This window comes from Chanodichthys erythropterus, chromosome 5 (assembly GCF_024489055.1).
Source record: "Chanodichthys erythropterus isolate Z2021 chromosome 5, ASM2448905v1, whole genome shotgun sequence".
NCBI lineage: Eukaryota > Metazoa > Chordata > Actinopteri > Cypriniformes > Xenocyprididae > Chanodichthys > Chanodichthys erythropterus.
This window is the reverse complement of record NC_090225.1, coordinates 11,050,556-11,073,668: the sequence shown is the minus strand read 5'-3', so window position 1 is coordinate 11,073,668 and position 23,113 is coordinate 11,050,556. Positions and strand designations below refer to the sequence as shown.

General features: G+C 37.1%; 1 protein-coding gene across 2 annotated transcripts; it reads left to right on the top strand.

The window, feature by feature from the left end:
• Positions 1-1,088: 1,088 nt before the first annotated feature.
• zfand3 (zinc finger, AN1-type domain 3) lies at positions 1,089-21,372 on the top strand. Of its 2 annotated transcripts, none has more exons than XM_067386042.1 (6): positions 1,089-1,443; positions 13,103-13,143; positions 13,231-13,410; positions 13,801-13,866; positions 16,240-16,407; positions 19,474-21,372. In XM_067386042.1, the coding sequence occupies exons 2-6, from the start codon at positions 13,116-13,118 to the stop codon at positions 19,626-19,628; spliced, it is 597 nt and encodes a 198-aa protein (XP_067242143.1). In that variant the 5' UTR covers positions 1,089-1,443; positions 13,103-13,115; the 3' UTR covers positions 19,629-21,372. The 2 variants fall into 2 exon arrangements, with proteins under 2 accessions (XP_067242143.1, XP_067242142.1); XM_067386041.1 differs by having other exon boundaries at positions 1,089-1,422; positions 19,474-21,369.
• The last annotated feature ends 1,741 nt before the right edge of the window (positions 21,373-23,113 follow it).

Genomic DNA, 23,113 nt, shown 5'->3' with positions numbered 1-23,113 from the left:
TAAAAAATGGCTCAACTAACCCTGAACAGAAATCCATATTCATCCATCCATCCATCTATGATGGATCTTTAGATCTTGAAGTATTCATTAAGTGTTCAAGTTCATTAAGCACATACACTCAAATTCAAAAGCTTAAGAAATTCAGGCAAGCCAACAATAGATTGATGCACTTTGTGGGGGCAGTTGTGGCCTAATGGTTAAAGTTGGACATGTAAGGTCACAGGTTCGAGTCACAGTAACCAGCAGGAAATGTAGGTAGGGGAGTGAATGAACAGCGCTGTCTTCCACTCTCATTACCCACAACTGATGTGTGCCCTTGAGCAAGGCACCAAACCCCCAATCGCTCCCAGAGCACCGCAGCAAAAATGTTGTTTATAATTACATGATGTTTGTGTGTGTGTGTGTGTGTGTGTGCATTTGGATGGGTTAAATGCAGAGTACAAATTCTGATTGTGGGCCAACATACTTGGCTACACTTCATTTCCTTTTCATAATTAATTGTGTAGACAAAAATAGTTTTGAACCCCTAATATTTTCAACATACAAAGTAATTTTTGTTAACCCTTCTAAAAAGGCTCATATATAATGTAATTTACATTGTGTATATAAAATTCAATTACTGGAATCCCCACTTCAAATGGAGAGACAATACTGTATGGCCTTGAGCCAGTGTGTTGTCAATGTGATATTCAATGTCATGTATTTGTTGTGTTATTTCACATTTCTAATTACTTTTTTGCGTCCTGCTTAAATATGTGTTGTAGTCGAGGCCATCGTGAGCAGCTCATCTTATAGGGGTCTGCAGCAGGTCTTGTACTTAAACAGCTTTAAATCACAAATCCCCTTTACAAACAAGGAATACAGCTTGGACCGTTCCACTTTGTTTTGGGGGAACATTGGTTAGAAAAAACGTTATTAACACGTGCTATTAGTATATACCTACAACATTTAAACATTGTATTATGTATTTCACTTTTTAACAACAAGAGTTTGTGTAAATACGAGTACAACCGAAATCGGAGTGTTTAAATGGTTTTACTCATGATTAACAAAACCCTATTTAGGAGTTGGTATCTTCCACTCGCCAGCTGATCGGCCTCGACTCCCGGTGCGGTCCGTCGGACTGTACGCGGCCGTTAATTTCTTGAATTTTGTCTAAATTACGTCGAATTTATAGTAGCGGCTGCTCGTTTCCGTATCTATCAGTTCTTACGCTGCGTTTTCAGCTAGGGGATTTTGTTGTAAAGCGTTTTTGATCAAACGTCGAGCCGAGGAATTCCCGCACAAGCACTAGGCCGCTATTGGATCCCCGGTGTTTCCTGCAGAAACCTGCCGCCTTCACATCGCCGTCATGGGGGATACAGGAAGCGAACGCAGCAAGCCGCCTAGTATTCCTCCCCGCTGCCCTTGTGGATTTTGGGGGTAAGATGATTCATTTTACACGTGAGTGTACCCGTGTGGCAAATTTGATGTGGATGAAGGCGAGAAATGTGAATGAAATGTGGAGTGTTTGTTGTTCATTGTTGTAGGCCGATGGATGGGGGTGGGGAACAACCACTCCTGTTTTTCACATCCACAGCTGCTGTTTCTCCTCAAATACACGCATAAAACATACATTTCCATCAAATACATAACACATTTAAACAACAGGGCTGATCAAAAGCAGATTTGGGCGATCCAGTGGTTTTTAACGAGCCGTGTGAGCTGGACTGACAGATCATTGATATCTTACTGTCCTCTATCTCAATCATTGGCTGTTTGAAAACCTTATCTGGAGAGCATATTTTGGCATTATAGCTTGTATAAAGTTGCTGTTGTATTTAAAAACCTTGTGAACATACACGTTTGCAGAGTTTTGGGGGGCATCACAGGGGGCATCTTTTTTGTTACATTTCAAAACCTACATAGCCAGCATTATTATTATTATTATTATTATTTTGGCTGTATTTAAAACCTAGTGTGCTTCCTACCTAGGAAACATTTTGGCCATTATAAGTGACACAATTTTTTGGTTGTATTTCAGAACCTAGTAAGCATCCTTCCTAGACAGCTTTTTAGGGCACCACAAGGGACATTGTGTTTGGTTTCCTAGACCAGGGGTTTGCAATCTTTTAGATGTCAAGGACCCTTAAATGTGATCATCGTTGTATGAGGGACCTCCATTCTAAAATTTAAAAGGCAGCTCTATATTTTCATGTACAAGGTCCCAATTTATACAGTGAAACTCACTAATATAATGTAATGTTAGATGTAGTATTAATTTATTTAAATATTTTTTTATATATTAATTTTTAATATTTTATTTATTTTAAATATTATTTAGTTACATCTTTATTTTTTATCAAAATCCCTGTCCTAGACAACATTTTGGGCCAACATATATATATATATATATATATATCTCAAACTAGTGTGCTTACGTCAGATTTTAGCATCACTGGGGACATAATTTATGTGCTGTATATCAAAACTTAGTGCCTACCTAGACAGTTTGTTGATCATTTGGTACGTCTGATGTCTTTAAATGTTAAGTAGACACCTCCCCAGGTTTTGAGACACACCAGTGTCTGTATATAGCTGAATCAAAGGATAATGATAGATAGACTTTTGTGTGAGTGACACATCAATCAGGACTCTTCTTCAAGCATGTGTCAGGCTCACAGGTGCAGTCATTTGACACTCCTTGTTGTCTGTACTCCAAACAAATGCACCAGATCTGGGCAAGACCAAGACAGACCTCTGAAGTGATCATTCAACAACCTTTTATTTGTTAGCCATAGATTTTTTTTTTTTTATAAAAAGATGGTTGGATAATAAGTAAATATAATAAGTGAAGGTTGGATCAAATGCTGATGGTACACCTGTAATTACATTTTTTGTGGCTTGTGTATCAGGGGATTTAATCACATAGAGCCCCTCTCACATTACTCAGTAACTGAGCTATTATAAAATAGGCTCAGTCTGCTGTTTTTGTGTAAATTAGACTGTAAATCCAGGGCTTAATGTTAAGTGGTTTCAATTTTTACTTGCCCTGCCAAGGTTTTCACTGCCCCCCCCCCCCCCCCCCCCACACACACACACACACAAAAGATAAATAAAAGTAGTCACTTTGTCACTTTAAGACCTGATTCTGGATAAATTGAGAATCACAATTTGTTTAAAAAAGATCAATAGAGACCAAAGAGATTCTATCATGATTCTAAATGGACAACTAAACACAATATCATGCATTTACTAGTGGTTCTAACAAAATGTTAAATGCTGCATCATATTCAATCAATTTAAATTATTTTTTTAAATCAGTTTGAATGAATGGTTCAATGACACACTTATAAAGACTTGGATGGACTCATTAATTGGATGGATCGCTGTTTTTGAATGGATCTCTTGAATGAATCATTCAATGACTAATAATTTTTTTTTTTATCAGTCGTTTATGTCTCCACCTACTGGTGTAATGATATGATTCATGCAATCTTTATTTGAAGTCTCAAGTTATTCTACTACTGCTCGTGTCCATGTCTACTACTGTAGACATCTGTTATCCCAGTTCATAGTTTTTACTTTTAACGATCAATAAGGCAGCTCTGCTGCATGCATATTTTCAAAGTTGACTAATCAAGCGTGGATCACTCTGTGGTCAACTCATCGTCCTACAACCTACTAGTTGACCCTCATGGCCATCAAATCCAACAAAGCAAGTTGCCTGAATCAGTGTTGTGAGTTTGAGGTTGGACTACTTTTTGTGATTCTGTTTGGTGCTGCTAGTGACAAAAAATGGCAGATGCAAATGGCAAATTGCAGTGTTATGCTTCATTCCAGCTGTTCCTATAGAGAATATCTATTCAGTGTTTATAATTACATGAGGATGTTTAATTGAATATTACACTGTTCATAGAAATCTAATTCCTGTTATAGTATAGTAATGCAGGGTCAGTCGAGTGGTGTCATTCATTTGTTCAGAAACATGTTCTGCAGGGCTCAACGTTAAGGATTTTTTCATCTTGCCTGGTCGGTGCCAGAGGTTAACATTTTCACTGGCCCCACCACAAAAAAGTAATAAATAAATGAAATAAGATAGGCCTAGTTATTTTTTTTAGCCATAACCTTAATAAATAATGTAGTTATGACACCAAAAACTACTAGTCTAACTCATATAAATATTATTGTTACAGACAAGTAAACTGTCAATAATTAAGAACAAATAATCAAATTATGAGAAATATCACAAAATAATTACAATGGAACAAACGGTTCTTTTCAGGTTTTTCAAGTCTAACAGTAGTTTTCAGGTAGAGAAATTGAATAATCAAATGTAAAATAACACTGCATAGTCTTCAATGTATAAATTAAATACAGATTATTTCTTAGTAAAGTTACAAAACGTATTCAGTCAAGAGTAATGAGTGATTTTTTTTTTTTTTTTTCTGTCCTTTGTTTGATTAACATTAAAAACGCAGTTTTTTTAGGCTGCTGTCACTTTAAAGAGCTGCATGGATCCAATATACTGTTACACATGCTTTTTATTTCAACTGTTTACGTTCACTTAAGACATAAAGGACTGTGTTTAAAAGGATACTCACCAATACGGGCAGTTGAACATAATTTTGTGTGAATATGTCACTTTGCAAGATGATGTAAAAGAGAACTCAATTCAGTACTCACCGTGTGAGTCCAAAAAGTCCAAAGTGTGCACCCCAAAAGCCACCTCTAAGACATTACGCTAATACTGAAGGCAGCTTTCTGAGCATGTGCTTCAAATGTGTGTTGCACACACAAAAATTCTCACACAGCGAGTACCAAATTGAGTTCTCGTTTCACGTCTTCATGCGTTTGAATATTTAAATAGCCAAGGCTTAAAAACATGTTCAAATGATAAACTTTTGTGACGATGCAGCACTGACCCGACTGGACAAGTGACAGTTCCGTCAACTTTTATTTTTACACTGGCCTTGGGCCGTTGGGCAGTCCTTATTGGTCATACACACTGCAGCTAAATTCGGTTGTCAATTCACCTTTTAGTGGTTAACCCTGTTCTATACACACACACTTAAGCAATTTACGGGAGTACCAACCACGTTCTTTAACCAAATTATCTCCCAAAATATGCAGGTACTGACATCCGCATTTACAAAAATTCTATGCAATGTGTATGGAACCGATCTAGTTGTTAATGACACATTTTATCGTGCATCTGAGATTTTTCTCTCTTCTGTGTGTGCCGTGTAAAAAATCTCAGGGAAAGAGGTACAAGGCTTGATTCGTTCTTGTTGCCAGATCTTGCAAGATAAACAGCAGACAAGAACGTGTCTATAAAAAAACTAAATAAATCTAAATCCTTTATGCTGAAAATAATACTGAAATATCACAACCCCCCACCTGATCACTTTAATAACTCCATAAACGCAATCACTTTATAAGCCAAGCTTAAACAAGCCAAAAAACACAAAATAAGTGGACATGGCAACTCTGAACAAGTGCACTCTGTGAAGCAGCCTTTCCAAGCATAAACAAAACATGACGCTACCTCTGACGACTGCTTTAATTAAAATTACTGAACGTAACAAGTCTTTTGTCGCTGTAATATTACATTGGTCAGAATAGTGGATACCAAACACTCAAGACGCCAGATCGTTGCTATGTTTAGCATGGTGTCAGTCGTCGCAGTTTCAGGAGAAAGTCATGTTCTATACACACACAGAATGATAATTTACGGGTCTCGCTCACGCATTTAAACGCGGTTGTCAGTCCTGAAACATTACTGTTTGTATGTGGCCATTGTCAAGCCCCATTCTGGAATGAAGTCAGGGTGTACTTCAAGGTCTGTGTGAGTGTGTTGCGTTGGATAAAAATCCTGACGTGGTGAATAATCTACAAATTGGTCTTTTCATCATCACAATCACTGTCATTTTCAACTTTCTGCTTTTATGTGTTGTGTTTGTGTTGATGAAAGACTCATAAATAGATTGTAGCCGTGGTTTATTTTGGACTCTTTATTCAAATGACACAGTTGCTGTCGTTAAAGATGCACATGAGACATGAAACTGGGTGTTAACATAGCACATAATATCTGACCTTTATAAGGCAATAAACTTTATCCCCAAAAATGTCAAGACTTTTGACGGCTGCACAGCTTCAAGCCACAGCCCATCTTTATTCTTATTCATTGACTGTTTTTCCTATTCTGACTAGACTTTAACAGATTGACTGGTTTGCTTTGTGGCAGAGAAATATGAAATGATACAGAAGATGAGGTGCATGTTGAAACACACTGTTTGCTTTTAAAATCAGATGTTTAAACCATTTTACCAGTAACAAATTGTTTGTCTACAGTACACAGCGGTTTGTTTAGAGCGTAGCAATCATGCTAATGATTTCTGACTGAAACTTATGCCATCATTTACTTTTTTTTTTTTTTTTGCATATTGTCAAAGTTGCAGTTTTCCTTTTACTTAAGGTATGAAAAAGTCCACTTGACTCAAGTGTTCTGAAGACAGCACAATAGTTTTATGTGGTTAAAAAGCCATGATGTAAGACATTATTTGCTGCAGCAGCTCCTTTTGTGTTAAATGAAAAAGAAATCATCAAGAAATCAAGAATTTTTTTAGAGTTAAGATGATTTATTTGTCAATAACTGTCCGTTTGTTTACTTCATCTTTTGCATGGCATTTTCCATATATTAAAATATTAGTAAAAACTATATGCGGGTAGGTTTTTTTTTTTTTTTTTTTACTGTTTATTGTTGTATTGGTGCATATAAATGACAATGATTAAACCGAATTCTTGTGATGATTTAGTGTAAATCTTTGTGAAACTTTTTTTTCTGATTGTAGTTTGAATGGATTAATGTAGACCAAATATGATTACTGATGGCTTGTAATGTCACTAAAGAAAGTGGTCTCACATAATTGTTTTCCATCAAAATCTGAAATCTAGGCCTATGTTTGTCATACCTAGCATGCATTAAACTATGTATGCTTGTAAGGTAGCAGAACATAAAACCTACTAAACCGATACTTGAGGAAAAGGTTTTGGCTAACCTGTTTCATGTGTAAAAGCAGCCTCAAATTGTGAGTGGTTCTTTCCTCAACCTTGTACTTTGTGTAGACTTGCCTAACTGGTGTTGAATGACACAAGCAAATGCCACTCTGTTTTGATAACCAGTGTCGAGAAAAATTGTGCACACCTACATCTAAACTAACATGTCAAGATTAGACCAACGGCTATGAAGTATCTGATGGTAAGTCACGTGGGTAAACTTAGCCCATGTTTAGTGCAGTAGGTTATCTGAAAATGTGGTTAACTATTATATGGACTACAAGTGAGGATAATAGTTATGAAGTAAAACAGGTGCAGCTTTTGCTTCAGAAATTGTAGTATGATTAGTATTCTCTAGTAATTTCTGGTCTATCAAGGTGTAATTTTGTCATGGTAGCATTATATGTCATATATTTATTTTTTCTGTATTAATGCAATGGGAAATTTTTTTTGGATGCAAACCAAAATATCTGATTATTCACAATAAATAAGTCTGGTCTAAAAGATATAGCATAATTGCTACTAGCTGGCACATTTCTACTGTTGCACAGTGTATACCTTCCAAATTAAATGATATTTGCTCTGGTTCCAAAGACATTTTTCAGTTTGTAGATAGAGGGTGCTGCAGTTCAGAGGGGCTGAAGTGTGAAGGGCAGCTGTGGCATTTCATTTTTCATTCGATTTCCATACTTCCATCTGGCATCTTCCATTTTAACACCTGTTAGCATGTCAGCCTTCTCATTTTCAAGCTTGCGTTATCATTTGGGAGCTGGTGCTGGCTGGGAATGAGTGTGGATAGTGAGATCATCTGTTGTGTTTGGATGTGCCGTCCCCTGAGATTCCCACAGAATACTCTCATTATTGCTAAAGTAAACCTTCCCCATTTCAATGTTGCTTTAATTTCCTTTCAAGGTAATATCTGACCATAGTGTAGGAAACCTTGAACAGCACCTACCTTTTAAAACATGCAACATTCCTGTTCTTTGCCAATTCACTATAGATGTTAACATTACACGCACAGCGATTTGGTTGTTTCTGTGTGTATTCAATTAATATTGTAGGTTGGAATTGAACGAGTGCTGGTGATGAGCAGCTCTGTTTCTGAAGTGTCCTGTTTGAGTGAAACATAACAGTGAAACAAATACTGTTTGAGTATTTGCATGAACATAGAATTGTTAGTTTGTCTTTTACAAACACTGTTTAGTCGGTTTAATTGATTAATATTTGGGGTTTTAAGTTTCTAACCCCAAATATGAGCAAAAAGCTTCATGCTTTCCCTTGAATTGTTGTACACTAATTGATGTATGTGAAGAGAAAAGACTAGGTATGATGAAATAATACAAAGTTAATAAATAGATAATGCTAGTTATTTTAATGAATTAATCAAAACGATTCTCAAGTTGAATTGCTTTTGAAAGCAACTTCTTTTAAATCTTTTAAAGATACGCATTTGCTGTTTTTGAAAAGTTTTATTTTGATTAAGTTAGATCCAGTTATTGGCAGGTGTGTTCATTCTGTAGGAAGCGCTGCATCAATCACATCTACAAATTAGATTCAGTGTTATTGTGGTTATTTAGTAAAATGGCTTGATTAATGGTGTGATGTGATTTGTGTTCCTCAGATTGTTGAATGTGTCGCACACACAGTGACTCTTCAGAAGGTGGGCTGAGGTGTGTGTGCACTGGCGTCTTGATTGGGTTGTTGCCTCTTTTCATAAGCAGTAATTGCAGATGACATTTAACAGGAGATGTCAGATTAATCCAGAGAGAGGCCGGCTTGATTGGCTTTAAATCATGTGACAGAAGACCATGCACACATACTCACACTCACACACAAACTCAAACTCACCGTTGCATTCTCTGAAAATATGTAAAAGTTTATCTGCTACAGTTTGTGTGAAATGCTGTATGTAATTTTTTTTTTCCAACTAGGGCTGCAACAAATGATTATTGTGATAATCGGTAAAAGGGTTAGTCAACCCAAAAATGAAAAATTCTGTCATGAATTGCTCACCCTCATGTCGTTGTTCAACACCCGTAAGACCTTACGGAACACAAATTAAGATATTTTAGATAAAATCCGATGGCTCAATGAGGCCTCCATTGCCAGCAAGATAATTGACACTTTCAGATGCCCAGAAAGGTACTAAAGACATATTTAAAACAGTTCATGTGACTACAGTGGTTCAACCTTAATCTTATGAAGTGATGAAAATACTTTTTGTGCGGCAAAAAAACAAAATAACGACTTTTATTCAACTATCAATTGATGGGTGATTTCAAAACACTGCTTCATGAAGCTTTGAAACTTTGCAAATCTTTTGTTTCGAATCAGTGGTTCGGAGCAATGGCCTCACTGAGCAATCAGATTTCATCAAAAATATCTTAATTTGTTTTTTGAAGATGAACGAAGCTCTTATGGGTGTGGAACGACGTGAGGGTGAGTAATTAATGATCGAATTTTTATTTTTGGGTAACCGAACACTTTAATCGAACCATTATTTCAGATTAATCAACTAATAGTTGATAATTTTCCTGATTTAAACCGTAGGCTTTTATCGATTATTCAGCTTTTGCAATTAGTTAAAATATTGAGTTAAACCTATTCTGACTAGACCAATCTCCTTCAGGTTTTCTGTCCTCTTCAGAAGTCATCAATAGGCCAACTGTTACAATGACTGGTACTGTTTTTTGTTTGTTTTTTTTTTAGTGCAGGGGATTGACATAAATTTCATGATTAGATTTCTATTCATAAGCTTGCAATTCGATTAAATATCTGGACCTGTCGGCGATTCACAATCCTGCTGTGTGAAAAGTGTTCTGACTGAAAACTACATCGGCGATGACCGACAGCCAATGAGAGAGGAAGATACAGAGCAGCGGGGAGTTCGGGGAGGAGTTATAGACCACAATATCAGCAAGCATGGCTTCACTCACATAAACATTACAATTCTATCAAACGGAAACAAAACACAAACATTTTCTTGACCATCCGCAACAGCAGCACATTGAAAAGTTATGCATTTACCTCCAGCTCCAATCCACACAATCCACAGTCTCCCCAACCATTTCCTCCTCCGTATTTTTTTTTTCTTTTCTTATATTCGCTGCAAATCAGCGCACAGGCAACTCATATTGCAAGCTTGCAGGCTACCGTTTTTAATATAATAATAACAACTCCGGTCCTGCACGCGTGATATCGCGTTGTTTCATTGTCACATCTCGCGTGTGTTTGGTTGTAAAACGTAGTTTGCGTGCCAGACAGAGTTGTCTGCAATTCTTCCTATTGTAAAGTCATGCAGTGGGAAACTCTGTCGCCGATCCATCATGCAGTTTGAACACAGCAGCGACTGAATGCTGGCCAAGATAGTCATGCAGTGTGAAACGATCAGTGACCCAACTACTTTGAAAATCGTGCAGTCTGAACTCTGCTTTAGAGATTCACGATATATCGGCCACCATATTGGTATCAGCAGATATGTTCATTTTAATGTTATCGTTATCAACCCAATAAGAAAATTTGGACGATATATTAATGCCGATAAATAATGGATGATTTCCTTCAGCTGAGACGCTTCAGATTTGCACTGTTCGCCATAATGGTTTTGAATTGCTTGAAATATGATTGGAGTACTTCAAAAAGGAAAAAAACTGTCAAGTGCAACGTGCAGTTAATTTTATAGGTTACATAAAATTATAATGATATAACACTTTTAACTGTGTGCTATATATAATATAATATAAAATTTTATATATAAAATATATTTTATATATTTATATATATATATAAAATTTTTATTGTGGTTTATTGTCAAACTGGTAACCATTTCATCCCTACTGGTGTACAGTTGGTTGATTTTTTTTTTTTTTTTTTAGGATATGCAGAACCAATATTTATGTACTGTTTTCTGTTTTTGACATGATTTCAACTCCACTGAACTGAACAAACCATTTTATTTATACCAATCACTCCCTCCTTGCACAGAAAACAAAACAAATCTTATTTATTCACCAAGAGGGGTCTGAAAGTTCAAAGAATAAAAAAAGTGCACTGTTACTAAACTGTTTTTGTTTAAAAAAATAAAATCTTTGAGGTAAAAACAAAAAAACAAACAAAAAGAAAACGGGTAAAATAAAGCACATAAAAGTAATTCTAACAGTGTAATCTTTCAGTCATCTTAAAAAAATGTTGAAAATAGTAGTCTTTCATGTTAATTTTAATCTTCATATTACAAAAATAATTTTATTTATAAAAAGCATCAGCAGCAGCACTAATGTTAACAATAAGCAAAATAAATGTAGAATGTCTAATGTTTTCAAATGGAGAAAATAAATTAAAGATAGTAGTCATATCAACTTTGCAGATATGTAATTTCATTTTAAACTACAGTTTTAGTAGGTTTATAAGCTGTTTAATAGGCTAAAGAGTGAATAATAATTTGCTGGATAATGTTAACTGAATAATATTCTCTGGAGTATTGGAATATAACAAACAAAACATTGTGTTTTATTGCATTTCTCAACTGGTATGTTATATCAGAATTTTTAATAATGTTTTTGTCATTCTAGACTATGAAATATCTGGTGACAAAGCACTGTTTATCTATGCGTTTACACAGAACTATACTCAAACTGCAATTGCTCGTGGAGATAATAAATAAATAATTTCCATAGAGTTGTTTACTTGGATGTTTATTAGCGAATTAATGGTTATATAGTAAATGTTTATATAATTAGTGTTTTAAACGAGCGAATCTTGTTAAAAATTACATGGAGTGGCCGTGCTGGAGCATTTCCTGAGCACCAACCCGTTGAGTGAACAGCAAAATGCAGACGACTTTGCGAGACTAATGATGAGCATAGACAACAGAGAGAGAATTAATTTCAGTGCTTTTATTTCCAACATGTGCTCATTCATGGCTGTATTATTTAATTCATGCAAAGTTACATCTTTATTGGGCAGGACTTGACGAATGACTCTGTTTCATCTGATCTCAACATCAGCCTTCATACCGTTCATTCACTGAGCACTGTCAATAATATCTTTCCGACCTTTTTATTGCTCATGCACAAACAGCTACTCCATTGGTGTTTTCATGTGGTGATGAGCACATTTGAGTGTGGAAAAGCACATCTTCTTAATATGCATTATTCCCACCCACAATGCCCTGCTCTCTCCCCATGCTTCCTTCCGCCTCCTTGATTGGCCGCTGATTATGATTGCGCTTGATTGGGCCTGTTGATGTTGTTTTCAATGCTAACTTGTGTCATCCTGAGAGAGAGTTTGGAGTCACTCTTAGGAAGTGCAATGGTTGTTTGTTGTGTCTGTGCAAATAAAGTGTGTGATATGTCACCGCCCTCAGCCTGCAAGTAAAGAACAGTGAAGAGCTCTCCACTGATGAGGTGTCTGAGACTTTTTTCATACTGAAAACAATTCAGATTCAGAGAAAATATCTCATTAAATAGGTATAGCTGTTGTGTAGAGTAAAACTTGAGTGCAAGTCATAGTGTTTGTTTTGTGAGGTTATTGTTATTTCAGGACTTTTTGAGTTCTTTTCAGTGAGTCAAATGAACTGGTCTTAGTGAACTAAATACATTTCTAAACATTTTTATCCAGTAATCCTAACTTGAAAGGTCACACAAGAAATGCATTTAATAAAAGTTTTAATTTGTATTTGTCCTGTTTTATTTGTTTATTTGTTAATTACTTGAATAATTTTTCTAAAACATTTTAATTTTCATTATTAAAAATATTCAATAATAATATAAAATATATATATATATATATATATTTTTTTTTTAATTTTTATTTATTTTTTTTAAATTCTAATAAAGCCTTGAAGCTTACTTGTCATTTTTAAATGTAATGTAAGGAATGTTGTCAGCAGCCCATTAGGTTTTACTGTGGCATTGAAATCTGTATCGAGAATAGTGTAATTTTGCTAGTATTCATTTCCAACTACTAATATTTTGTTGATGTGACAGTCACTTCACAATAGAGATGTGCTCTTCCTCTGTACAGCTGTTTAAGAGAGTATCTCATTTGTCTTCTTTTCTCTCTCCAGGTCTAGCAAAACCATGAACCTTTGCTCCAAATGTTTTGCTGGTAAGTTACTTATAGTACATGGTCTATATAATAAGTGTGTCTGAACTGTGTTTCACACACTCTCACATTCTCTGTTCTCTCCATCAGACATACAGAAGAAACAGCCAGACGAGGACTGCACTCCAGAGCCCGCCCCCAGCTCCAGCAATAGCCAATCAGCAGTCTTCTGCAATGAGACGAGCAGCAGCAGTAGCCAAACCCTGTCCTCCAAGCCAGCCAGCTCTGAGGAGCCCTCGACAGAAGCCACAACTCTTCCTGCACAGGACGGTGAGGACACACTAATGTTTTCTGTCTTACCTGTAATAACTGAGATGATATTGAGATGAAGTCTCAGATGGGTCCTTATCATTTTAATATTTCACAGCAGTCATAGAGAATGAAAGACTGCTGAACATTGCAGATGAGTAAGACCAACAGACACATTCTAATGTTTGTTTTGGGAATGTGAAATGCCAAAATCTGAGTTGAAGACAACCAGAAAGTCTTGGAGATCTAGACTAGTGGTTCTCAAATGGTGGGTTGCAGGGAAGAAGACTCCTAAATAGCAACACCAAGGTCATGGGTTTGATTCCCAGAGAATGCACGAACTTATAAATGCAATGCAAGTAACTTTGGATAAATGCATAAATCTAAATCTTATTTCGTTCTCTTTCCCAGAAGTCTCCAGTACAGACACAGCTCGCGGCACGCTATCCACTCCTACAAAACGACCCTGCGACTCAGGTACACCTCACCACTGCTGTTGTGTTTGTTTGTGTCTGGCAGCTTTTAATAGTCTAGCACATCACACCACTTTGGAACTGAGCTGTAAATGTACAGCAGCATACAAATGTGGTTATAATGTCTCAAAGCAGCTGTTTGAAGGTAATCAGTGTTACAAATTGCACAAAATTTGCAAAATCTTTTTAGTAAACTTAACTATCCAGTTATTATTATTTTTTTGTGAATCAATGCAGAAACATGATGCATTAATAAACGTATATTTTCTCCCACTCGTTACACATTCATTACCACCTCTCCATCCACAAAAAAAAAAAACGTTTTAAAGCTCTGGTGTAGACTGACTAACCAAGGTCAGAGAAGGCTAAATCAATAGAGTTCAAGCTCTGGTCAAGCCATACTTCTCTCTAGAGTATTTGCAAACTTTCTGCCGACATTACAAGTCCCTCCTTGGGGGCTCCACGTTATAACCACTTTTTAGGGCTGGCCAGTATGGTGATATCATAGCGACAGTATAAAGTGCCTGTAGATAGAGATTTTGGTATATATTGTATATCGCAGTATGTAAATATGTGCGGACTGCCTGAAGTTATTGACACATTAGAGCAATAAAGAAACATGCATGAATGAGACACAGTGCAGGAAGTGTGTGACATTAAAAACATTTATTAAGTGCAATAAGCCTTGAAAAAAGAACCCTGTACTCATGCAGACTGACACACATCCGAAGCATGTGCATAGAAATCCGCCTCTCTGACAGCATGTGATCACAACACAAAATTATGACAAAATGCCAGTCTTCAAGGGTTAGTTCACCCAAAAATGAAAATTATGTTATTAATTACTCACTCTCGTGTCATTCCACACCCGTAAGACCTTTATTCGTCTTCGGAACACAAATTAAGATATTTTTTGATAAAATCCGATGACTCAGTGAGGCCTCCATTGCCAGCAAGTGATTTTCCTTTTTCAGTGCCCAGAAAGGTACTTAAAACATATTTAAACGGTTCATGAGAGTACAGTAGTTCAACCTTAATGTTATAAAACGACGATAATACTCTTTGTGCGACTTATTCAACAATATCTAGTGATGGGCGATTTCAAAACACTGCTTCATGAAGCTTCGAAGCTTTACGAATCTTTTTTCAAATTAGTGGTTTGGAGTGCCAAACTCACATGATTTCAGTAAGTGAGGCTTCAGTATGTTATGTGTTTTGAAATTTCAATGGATCACGTGACTTTGATACGCGTTCCAAACCACTGATTCAAAGCAAAAAATTTGTGAAGCTTCATGAAGCAGTGTTTTGAAATCGCCCATCACTAGATATTGTTGAATAAGTCATTATTTAGTTTTTTTGCCGTATTCTCGTCGCTTTATAATATTAAGGTTGAACCACTGTAGACACGTTTTAAATATGTTTTTAGTACCTTTCTGGGCATTGAAAAAGGAAATTAACTTGCTGGCAATGCAGGCCTCACTGAACCATCGGATTCTATCAAAAATATCTTAATTTGTGTTTTCCGAAGATGAACGAAGGTCTTACGGGTGTGGAACGACATGAGAGTGAGTAATTAACAGAATTTAAATTTTTGGGTGAACTGTCCCTTTCACATAAATAGTTATCAGTTATATCTTAAGTGAATATAAACATTTGGAAATCGGATGTGTATCAGTATTGTAGATCCATGCGTTAGTTCTTAAAGTGACCACAAACAACAAAAGAATAAGAGAAAATCACTCGCTGCTCTTGAGGTTTTCCAAATGGATCGCGATTCTCTCTCGAATCGATTCTGAGCTTAGTTTTTAACAGCAGATGGCACTGCGTGCTTTAAAAACAGCTGTACTCTGCTTGCTTCCAATTCCTTACACACACCACTTGAACTTTCTATAAAATAATCAATTCATAAAGTTCAGAAAGGTTAAAGCGAATTACAAGGCTGTTTGTAGTGGGCTGTTTACATTAATCTCTCATCATAAAAGCATTTTGTGGTACTTTCTCAAACTCAGTCAAATGCACGAAGGCTTTTCTTCGTGAGCATTTGAATGTGCGGTTAAAAACTAGCCTAGAGCTCTGCATTCAGAAAATAACAATCGATCTTTGAATCGCAATGCATCTATTTATTATCCCAACCTAGCAAAGTCATCATCCATTGAACCTCAAATCTCTTTAAACTGCCCAAATATTCCAACTACATACAGCATATTTAACCTTCAATCCATTGTAAACCATGCACATTTAACCCCATTTAGTAATGAGATGCATGTTAAGTCAAACACTTGCTACCTAACTGAAGCACTTGGTGCTCTCTATGGTGTTATATAGCACAGTTCAACTTGCTGCATAAGAATTTAAAAGTGCTTGTTGGTGTGTTCAGCCTCAGGTTCAGAGAGCGAGTCGTCCCCGGAGAAGCGTGTTCGTGTGGGAGAGGCTTCATGTTCTGAAGATTCTCCACGAGTTCCCAAGCAGAAGAACCGTCGGCGGTGCCATCGCTGCCAAACCAAACTGGAGCTCGTACAACAGGAGCTGGGGTCCTGTCGCTGTGGTTAGTATGGCCATCATCTTACGCCGTGTCATCTGCGAGATGATGTGACAAAACTATAACGCTTCCTCGCATGCGTGAAGTCTCGACAGCTTTGTTGATGCCTACTCTAGTTTCGTCACATCATGTCACTTGTTCTGGCGGCGTAAATGATGGGTTTTCCAATTCTGTGTGGGCCTGTTCATTCCTCACCTGACTGTTTGCAATTTCAGCGAGAACTTTTAGATCCCTACAGAACTAAAGTATATTTAACCCCCCTCGGTCATTTAAATTTCAGACTCTAACTGTAGGTAATGAAATAAAGTGAGCGTTTAAACATAATTGCGCAGTTAACATCAGTCCTCCTGGCTGTGCTAGTCATTTTTTTTGTCTTGTTTTTTCAAACTGAAGGTGGTATTGTAAGTCATCAGTCTAATGACAATTCCCACTGCTCTGCTAATACACTTATGGATCTGACTGTTCCCGTGACAGCTCACATCTGAGTCATTATCCCTCCGGGGTTTGTCTCAGACAGGACTCCTGCAGTTATTCAACGCTGAAAACTCTACCGCATTTTCTTCCTGGGGTTAGGAAATCTGTTTGGATGCTTTGTAAAATAGTAGCATAAAAGCGAGTAATCCGAGTCGATTTAAGTGCGATTCAGACCTCCTGTGTTCAATTCAGACGGATTTGCTAATCTATTCGAATGATTCATTAATATGAACCGCCCCATTTGAGTGAATCTTCCATGAATCGGGCAGCACATTATGCTGTAGGTTTATGGTTGCATGCAGTCAGTGAGAGCAACCTTGTTTTTCTTTTTCGCCAAACAATTCAGAAGCTGACAACTCATCTAGAATTTATATTCAGCGACGTCGCTCCTGAATAGCACTACATGATGCACTGGTGTGCGTAGTGCCATGCAGCTCTTCTGTGGCTGTCGTAATTGAAACATTGTAAGCTTTTAATCATCTCTGACTCATTAAAAACACCATGTGTATTAATGAATATATTAAACTCCTTAACGAGATTCTCTTCTAAATGAGGCTCGAGGATTGGAAGACGGAATGGATTCTCCTCTGTGTGCGAAGCTGGTTTTTATTTACTTGGAAATGATCTCAGATCACATTCTCTAAGAAGTCAAACTACGTTTGGTCTATATGTAGTTAGTGGTGTTGGCTAGTATAGATATTGCTCAGCTTGGCCTTATGGATTTGAACACTGCGCAATCTTTGAAATGCCTCTCGGGCTGCTATTTCAGTCATGCAAGTACTGTTTGGATGGGGACACATCAAGTTCTCCAAAGCTTGACTTGTTGCCTCGCTGCCCTATCAGGCAGTGGCTTTGCAAGTAGCGTTTGCGCACGAAGGCACCTCACGAAACTGATTTCAGACAGACTTCTTAGGCAGCTTATCGGTTTAATGATCTACGGCAAAATAGTGCGAGCTTTGGTGATAACTAAGAGAATATTTAATTCCTACAATCATAATTTCTCTTTAGAAATGACAGCAAAAGTGGAAAACATACATTTTTACACAACCTGGCCACCAACTGGAACTTTTTAGATGGCATCTTTATTTTTAGCTCAACTGTTAGAGAATGGAAAGCACAGGATTGTGGGATATCAAAGGCAGTGAAGGATAAATCCATGCTCCCTTCAAAAATCGATCAGATGAAAGTACCTCATGAGACAGGAAGTGAAGCTAACTTTGGATTCGGACATGCCTTGATGCCTTCCTACCTGGGAATGCCTCCTCCGAATGCAGCATTTTTCAGTTTTCAGATGCAGCCATAGTAATATGATTCCACCGTCTTTGTATATCTAAAGCCTTTGGCTATACTTCAAGCAAAAAAGAATGCACAACTTTTGTCATGCCAGTAAAAAACTGAATTGAAAGCTGAAGTTGAATTTTCGCCCCAGCAACATGGCAATGAATTTTGCACAAGCAAGCACCGCACAAATCTAGTTACTTGCTTGGAAATGATCTAATTTCACAGTTTTATCTCCCTGATAAATCAATCTATGATCATCTGGTTTATAGTTAGTGGTGTTTGCTAGCGTAGCTGTTTCTCAGTTTGGTGTTAGGGTTTTAAGATTGCACATTTGTACTATAACTGTGAATGATACCTCATTTTGTGCAAGATAACACTCTAGCAATCACATGGTACATATGCTGGTACATTTTCTTCATTTTATTTTGATTTGTTTTACTTTATTTTTTTATTAATTTTTATTATTTTTTGCACTTTTTATTAAATATTATTTTTCATATTTTTAACATTTGTTTGCAGCTAAGCTTTTAACAGCTGAAATTTGAATGCACAATTGATGTCATACAAATAAAACACAAAATTGAAACTGCAATTGAATTTGGAGAGAAAAATTTGCCAAAAAACAATTGCATAGAATTGCATTGAAAGAGAAGCCTGAGCAAGCTTTAGGATATCTTACTTTGGGATTCTATTATATATTTTTTTCTTTTGTTTGCATGGTTAAATATTTTTATATTTATATATTTTTTAAAATCTTTTCTTTCATATTATTTAGCTTTAAGCACAGCTGAGCTGCAAACAAATCTCAATGCACATTTTTTGTCATGCCAATTTAACCCTTATTCAGAAAACTGAAATTAAATTTGGATTGCATATAAAAAATTGCAAATAAAATCATGAAGGACATTGAAGGATAGACCAGCAATATCCAGCTGTAGGATATCGTGGAGACATGGTTGTAGACTTTTTTTTTTACTTGTTTTAATTAGTACCGACCCCCAACGACATCCCTTCTTCATGCCAGTGATGTATTGCATGGGCAAGCACCATTAAAATCTTTTACTAGGAAATGATCTGAGATCAGTATAATCTATCTGGCATTAATTTAAAAAAGCAGACACTTCAGCAGGCTAACAGTGATGTAATTAGTGACTTTTTAGAGTCATTCGTATGCGTGTTGGGGAACAAGAAGCATGCTGTTAAAATCCGTTAAATGAGTGTTACGTGCTCTGCCATTAGAACGCTTTGTAAAATCAACCTTGAGCAGGTTATACAACACTTTCATCTCATTGTGATCACTCTCTCTCTTGTTCTCAGGTTATGTGTTCTGCATGTTGCACCGGTTGCCGGAGCAACACGACTGTATGTTTGACCATCTGGGCCGCGGCCGAGAGGAAGCTGTGCTGAAGATGGTTAAACTGGACCGCAAGGTGGGCCGAACCTGCCAGCGCATCGGAGAGGAGTGCTCTTGAACGCACACACTCGCACACACGCAAACACACATGCACACAGACACACACGCACGCACGCATCCACCGATCACTCACCTGTTAGTGGCATCTTTTTTCCTCCAACACGTCTCAGAGGACCCCGCACCCCTGCTTGACCTCTGACCCCTCAATAGCCTTGTGCTCATCACACACAGGCGACCCGCACAGCCTTAACGTTCTGTTTTCAGTCCCCTTCCACACCCAGTGCATATGCAGGTCAGTAGGTCAGACGAATTTGGGCTCCCAAGCGGCCTGTACTTTGGAGAACTGCTCTTGTCTCAGAGGCTGCGATCGACTCCAGGGGAAACACATCGATCGATCGAGACCTCTGGGATCTTCTTCTCCATCACACGGACAGACGCTGACCGAGGGAAAGGGGGTGACCTGGATCACACGAGTCACCCTGTCCCGGGAAAAAGCCCGGCTCTGCCGCAGCTTGTCGAGTCGATTCCCTCGGCCGATCCGCGTCAGAGCCGTGCCCGTTTTACTCGCGTACACTCGCACTCACATATGCACTTACAGCCGTGTTTTCATGCGCAGTTCGGCGCAATCAAAACGGTACCCTTCGGTTTGGGTTCAGTTGGGAAAAGGGCCGCCCACAGCTCATCTGAGAACTGTAGTTCGTTCAGGTCTGAATAAACACACTCTGTAACCTCGTACAACTCCCATCAGCCCTTGCATCATACACTCTGCCTCTTTTAAAGCAGCTGAAGATCTCGGTGGCTTTTTTTTTTGCCCTTTTTTTTCTCGCTTTCTCTCTGTCCTCCATCATTCTCACTAGTTTCCTGTACTTTTCTCCTGCCTGCTCATGCTAACCTTTCTTTCTATATTCTCTTGATTCTTTCTCTTTTTTGCTTCCTTTCCTTCCCTCCCATACATGGCATTATGGAGGGATTTGTTCAACTCTGGTGGGAACGAGGAAGGCGGAGTCTCAAATTACTGGCGCTTTTGTTTTATTTTAATTTTTTTTATTATTATTACTTTGACTGGTTTTCTGTTGATGTCGACATGGACAACTGAAGATAAGAGATGAATATTGTGTATCTTAAGAAAAATCCTTATTTAACCTCCTTTGTGTTTCTGGTTAACTCTCACTCTAAGCATAGAGCTGCATTACTTTGCCCTTTTTAGGTTAACATTTAAAAAACATACAAAAAAACAAAGATATGGATAAGATAAAATTCTGTAGCCTTTCTTTTTTTGTTTTCTTGTTTTCCTTTTTTTCCTTTCCTCTTTTGCTGAAAAAGAATAAAACTGGATTAGAGGATGTGTGGCATGCTTTTCTTTTTTACTAGATTAAGAGTGATTTTCATTTAAACAGAGTTTGTGCAAAAAAACATTGACTTAAACAGCTGAACAGTGAAATATACAAACGGTTCATAAATATAGTAATATTCTACCATACAAAAGTTTGGGATCAGTAAGATTTGTATTATTTAGATGGTCTTTTCTGCTTACCACGTCTGCATTTATTTGATGCAGTAAAACGGTAATATTGTGGAATATTATTAGAATTTAAAATGACTGTTTTATGTTGTAATATCTTTTGAAATGTAATTTATTCCTGTGAACAAAGCTGAATTTTTAAGCATCATTACTCCAGTCTTCAGTGTCACATGATCCTTCAAGAAATCATTCTAATATGTTTATGATTTGCTGTTCAAGAAAAGATTCTTATCATCCGAAAATGAAAATTCTGTCATTAATCACCCTCATGTCGTTCCACAACCGTAAGACCTTCGTTCAACTTCGGAACACATATTAAGATATTTTTTGATAAAATCCGATGGCTCAGTGAGGCCTGCATTGACAAGTTAATTAACACTTTCAAATGCCCAGAAAGGTACTAAAAACATATTTGTTCATGTGACTATAGTGGTTCAACCTTAATATTATGAAGCAAGGAGAATACTTTTTGTGCGCAAAAAAAAAAAAAAACCTTTATTCAACAATATCTAGTGATGGGCGATTTCAAAACACTGCTTCATGAAGCTTTGAAGCTTTACGAATCTCTTGTTTCGAATCGATGGTTCGGTATCAAACTGCCAAAGTCATGTGAAGCATTGAAATTTCAAAATGTAGCAGTAAAGAAGTTTTGAAATCGTGGTGCAAAAAATTCCTCATCGCTTCATAACATTAAGTTTGAATCACTGTAGTCACATGAACTGTTTTAAATCTCTTTAGTTGCTTTCTTGGCATTTAAAGTGTTAATTATCTTGCTGTCAATAGAGGCCCCACTGAGCCATCGGATTTTATCAAAAATATCTTAATTTGTGTTCCGAAGATGAATGATGGTTTTGTGGGTGTGGAATGACATGAGGGTCAGTAATTTTTGGGTAAACTAACCCTTTAATGTATATTAATTTCTTTGAAATCTTAAACTGACCCCACACTTTTGAACATGGCCACTGGGTAAACCAACTTTCTACAATAAAGATTTTACCAATATTAAATAAGTTAATAATTTGTATGTGTGCAGTACTGAAGACATTTTCTGTGCAAGAGATGGTAAAACATGAAAATACAGAACTCGATCATGCAGGTCCAGACCCTAAACAGAGCTTGAATTGGAGCATAGCCAACAATTCTAATTTTTTTTTTTTTTGTGGTTAAAAAGAAAAATTGTTAACCAGCATAAGCCAAATGTGAATTCCTTTGACAAATAGGTTAGCTGTAAAAGCTGGAAGCACAACCATAGGACATACAGAAATTAGCAGGCTAGAGGAATGGCTTCATATATTCCCCCTGGATGGAATGAACACCTGTGACCCAGTTTCAACAAAACCAGCGTCACGAGCCCTACAAATATGGGCTAACAGCGGCTGTTCATAAACCGCTGGTGTTTAAGGTCAGTGATGTGTAACCTGGGGTTGAGAAGCTCTGAACCTGGATCCCACGAGCACAGCGGAGGATATGGTGGTCGCTTTAAGTCAAGCTATGTACTAATAATGGCTGTGTCTGAAACCAAAGGCAGCTTTTTTTTTTTTTTTTCCTCAATTATAGCCAACATTTCATTACCATTAGCTAAATATGATGGCATATAAAAGTGTGTACTTTCCATGAATATGTTCAAAGAATGTTGCCTAACAAAAGAACCTATAGCATGAAAGAATCTATTTTTAAATGGCTGTATGTCCCCTTTCAACTGTATATAACAATTCCATTCAATGTTAATGTTTATATAATATGATGGTAAAAGTAATATTTTTTTAAAATACATTTTCTTATTGAAAATGTTCATTTTTATAACACATCAGGGTTGTTTATTTAGCATATGTATATATATAATGTATATACACCGATCAGGCATAACATGAAAACCTTCCTAATATCGTGTTGGTCCCCCTTTTGCTCCCAAAACAGCCCTGACCGGTCGAGGCATGGACTCCTCTAGACCCCTGAAGGTGTGCTGTGGTATCTGGCACCAAGATGTTAGCAGCAGATCCTTTAAGTCCTGTAATTTGTTA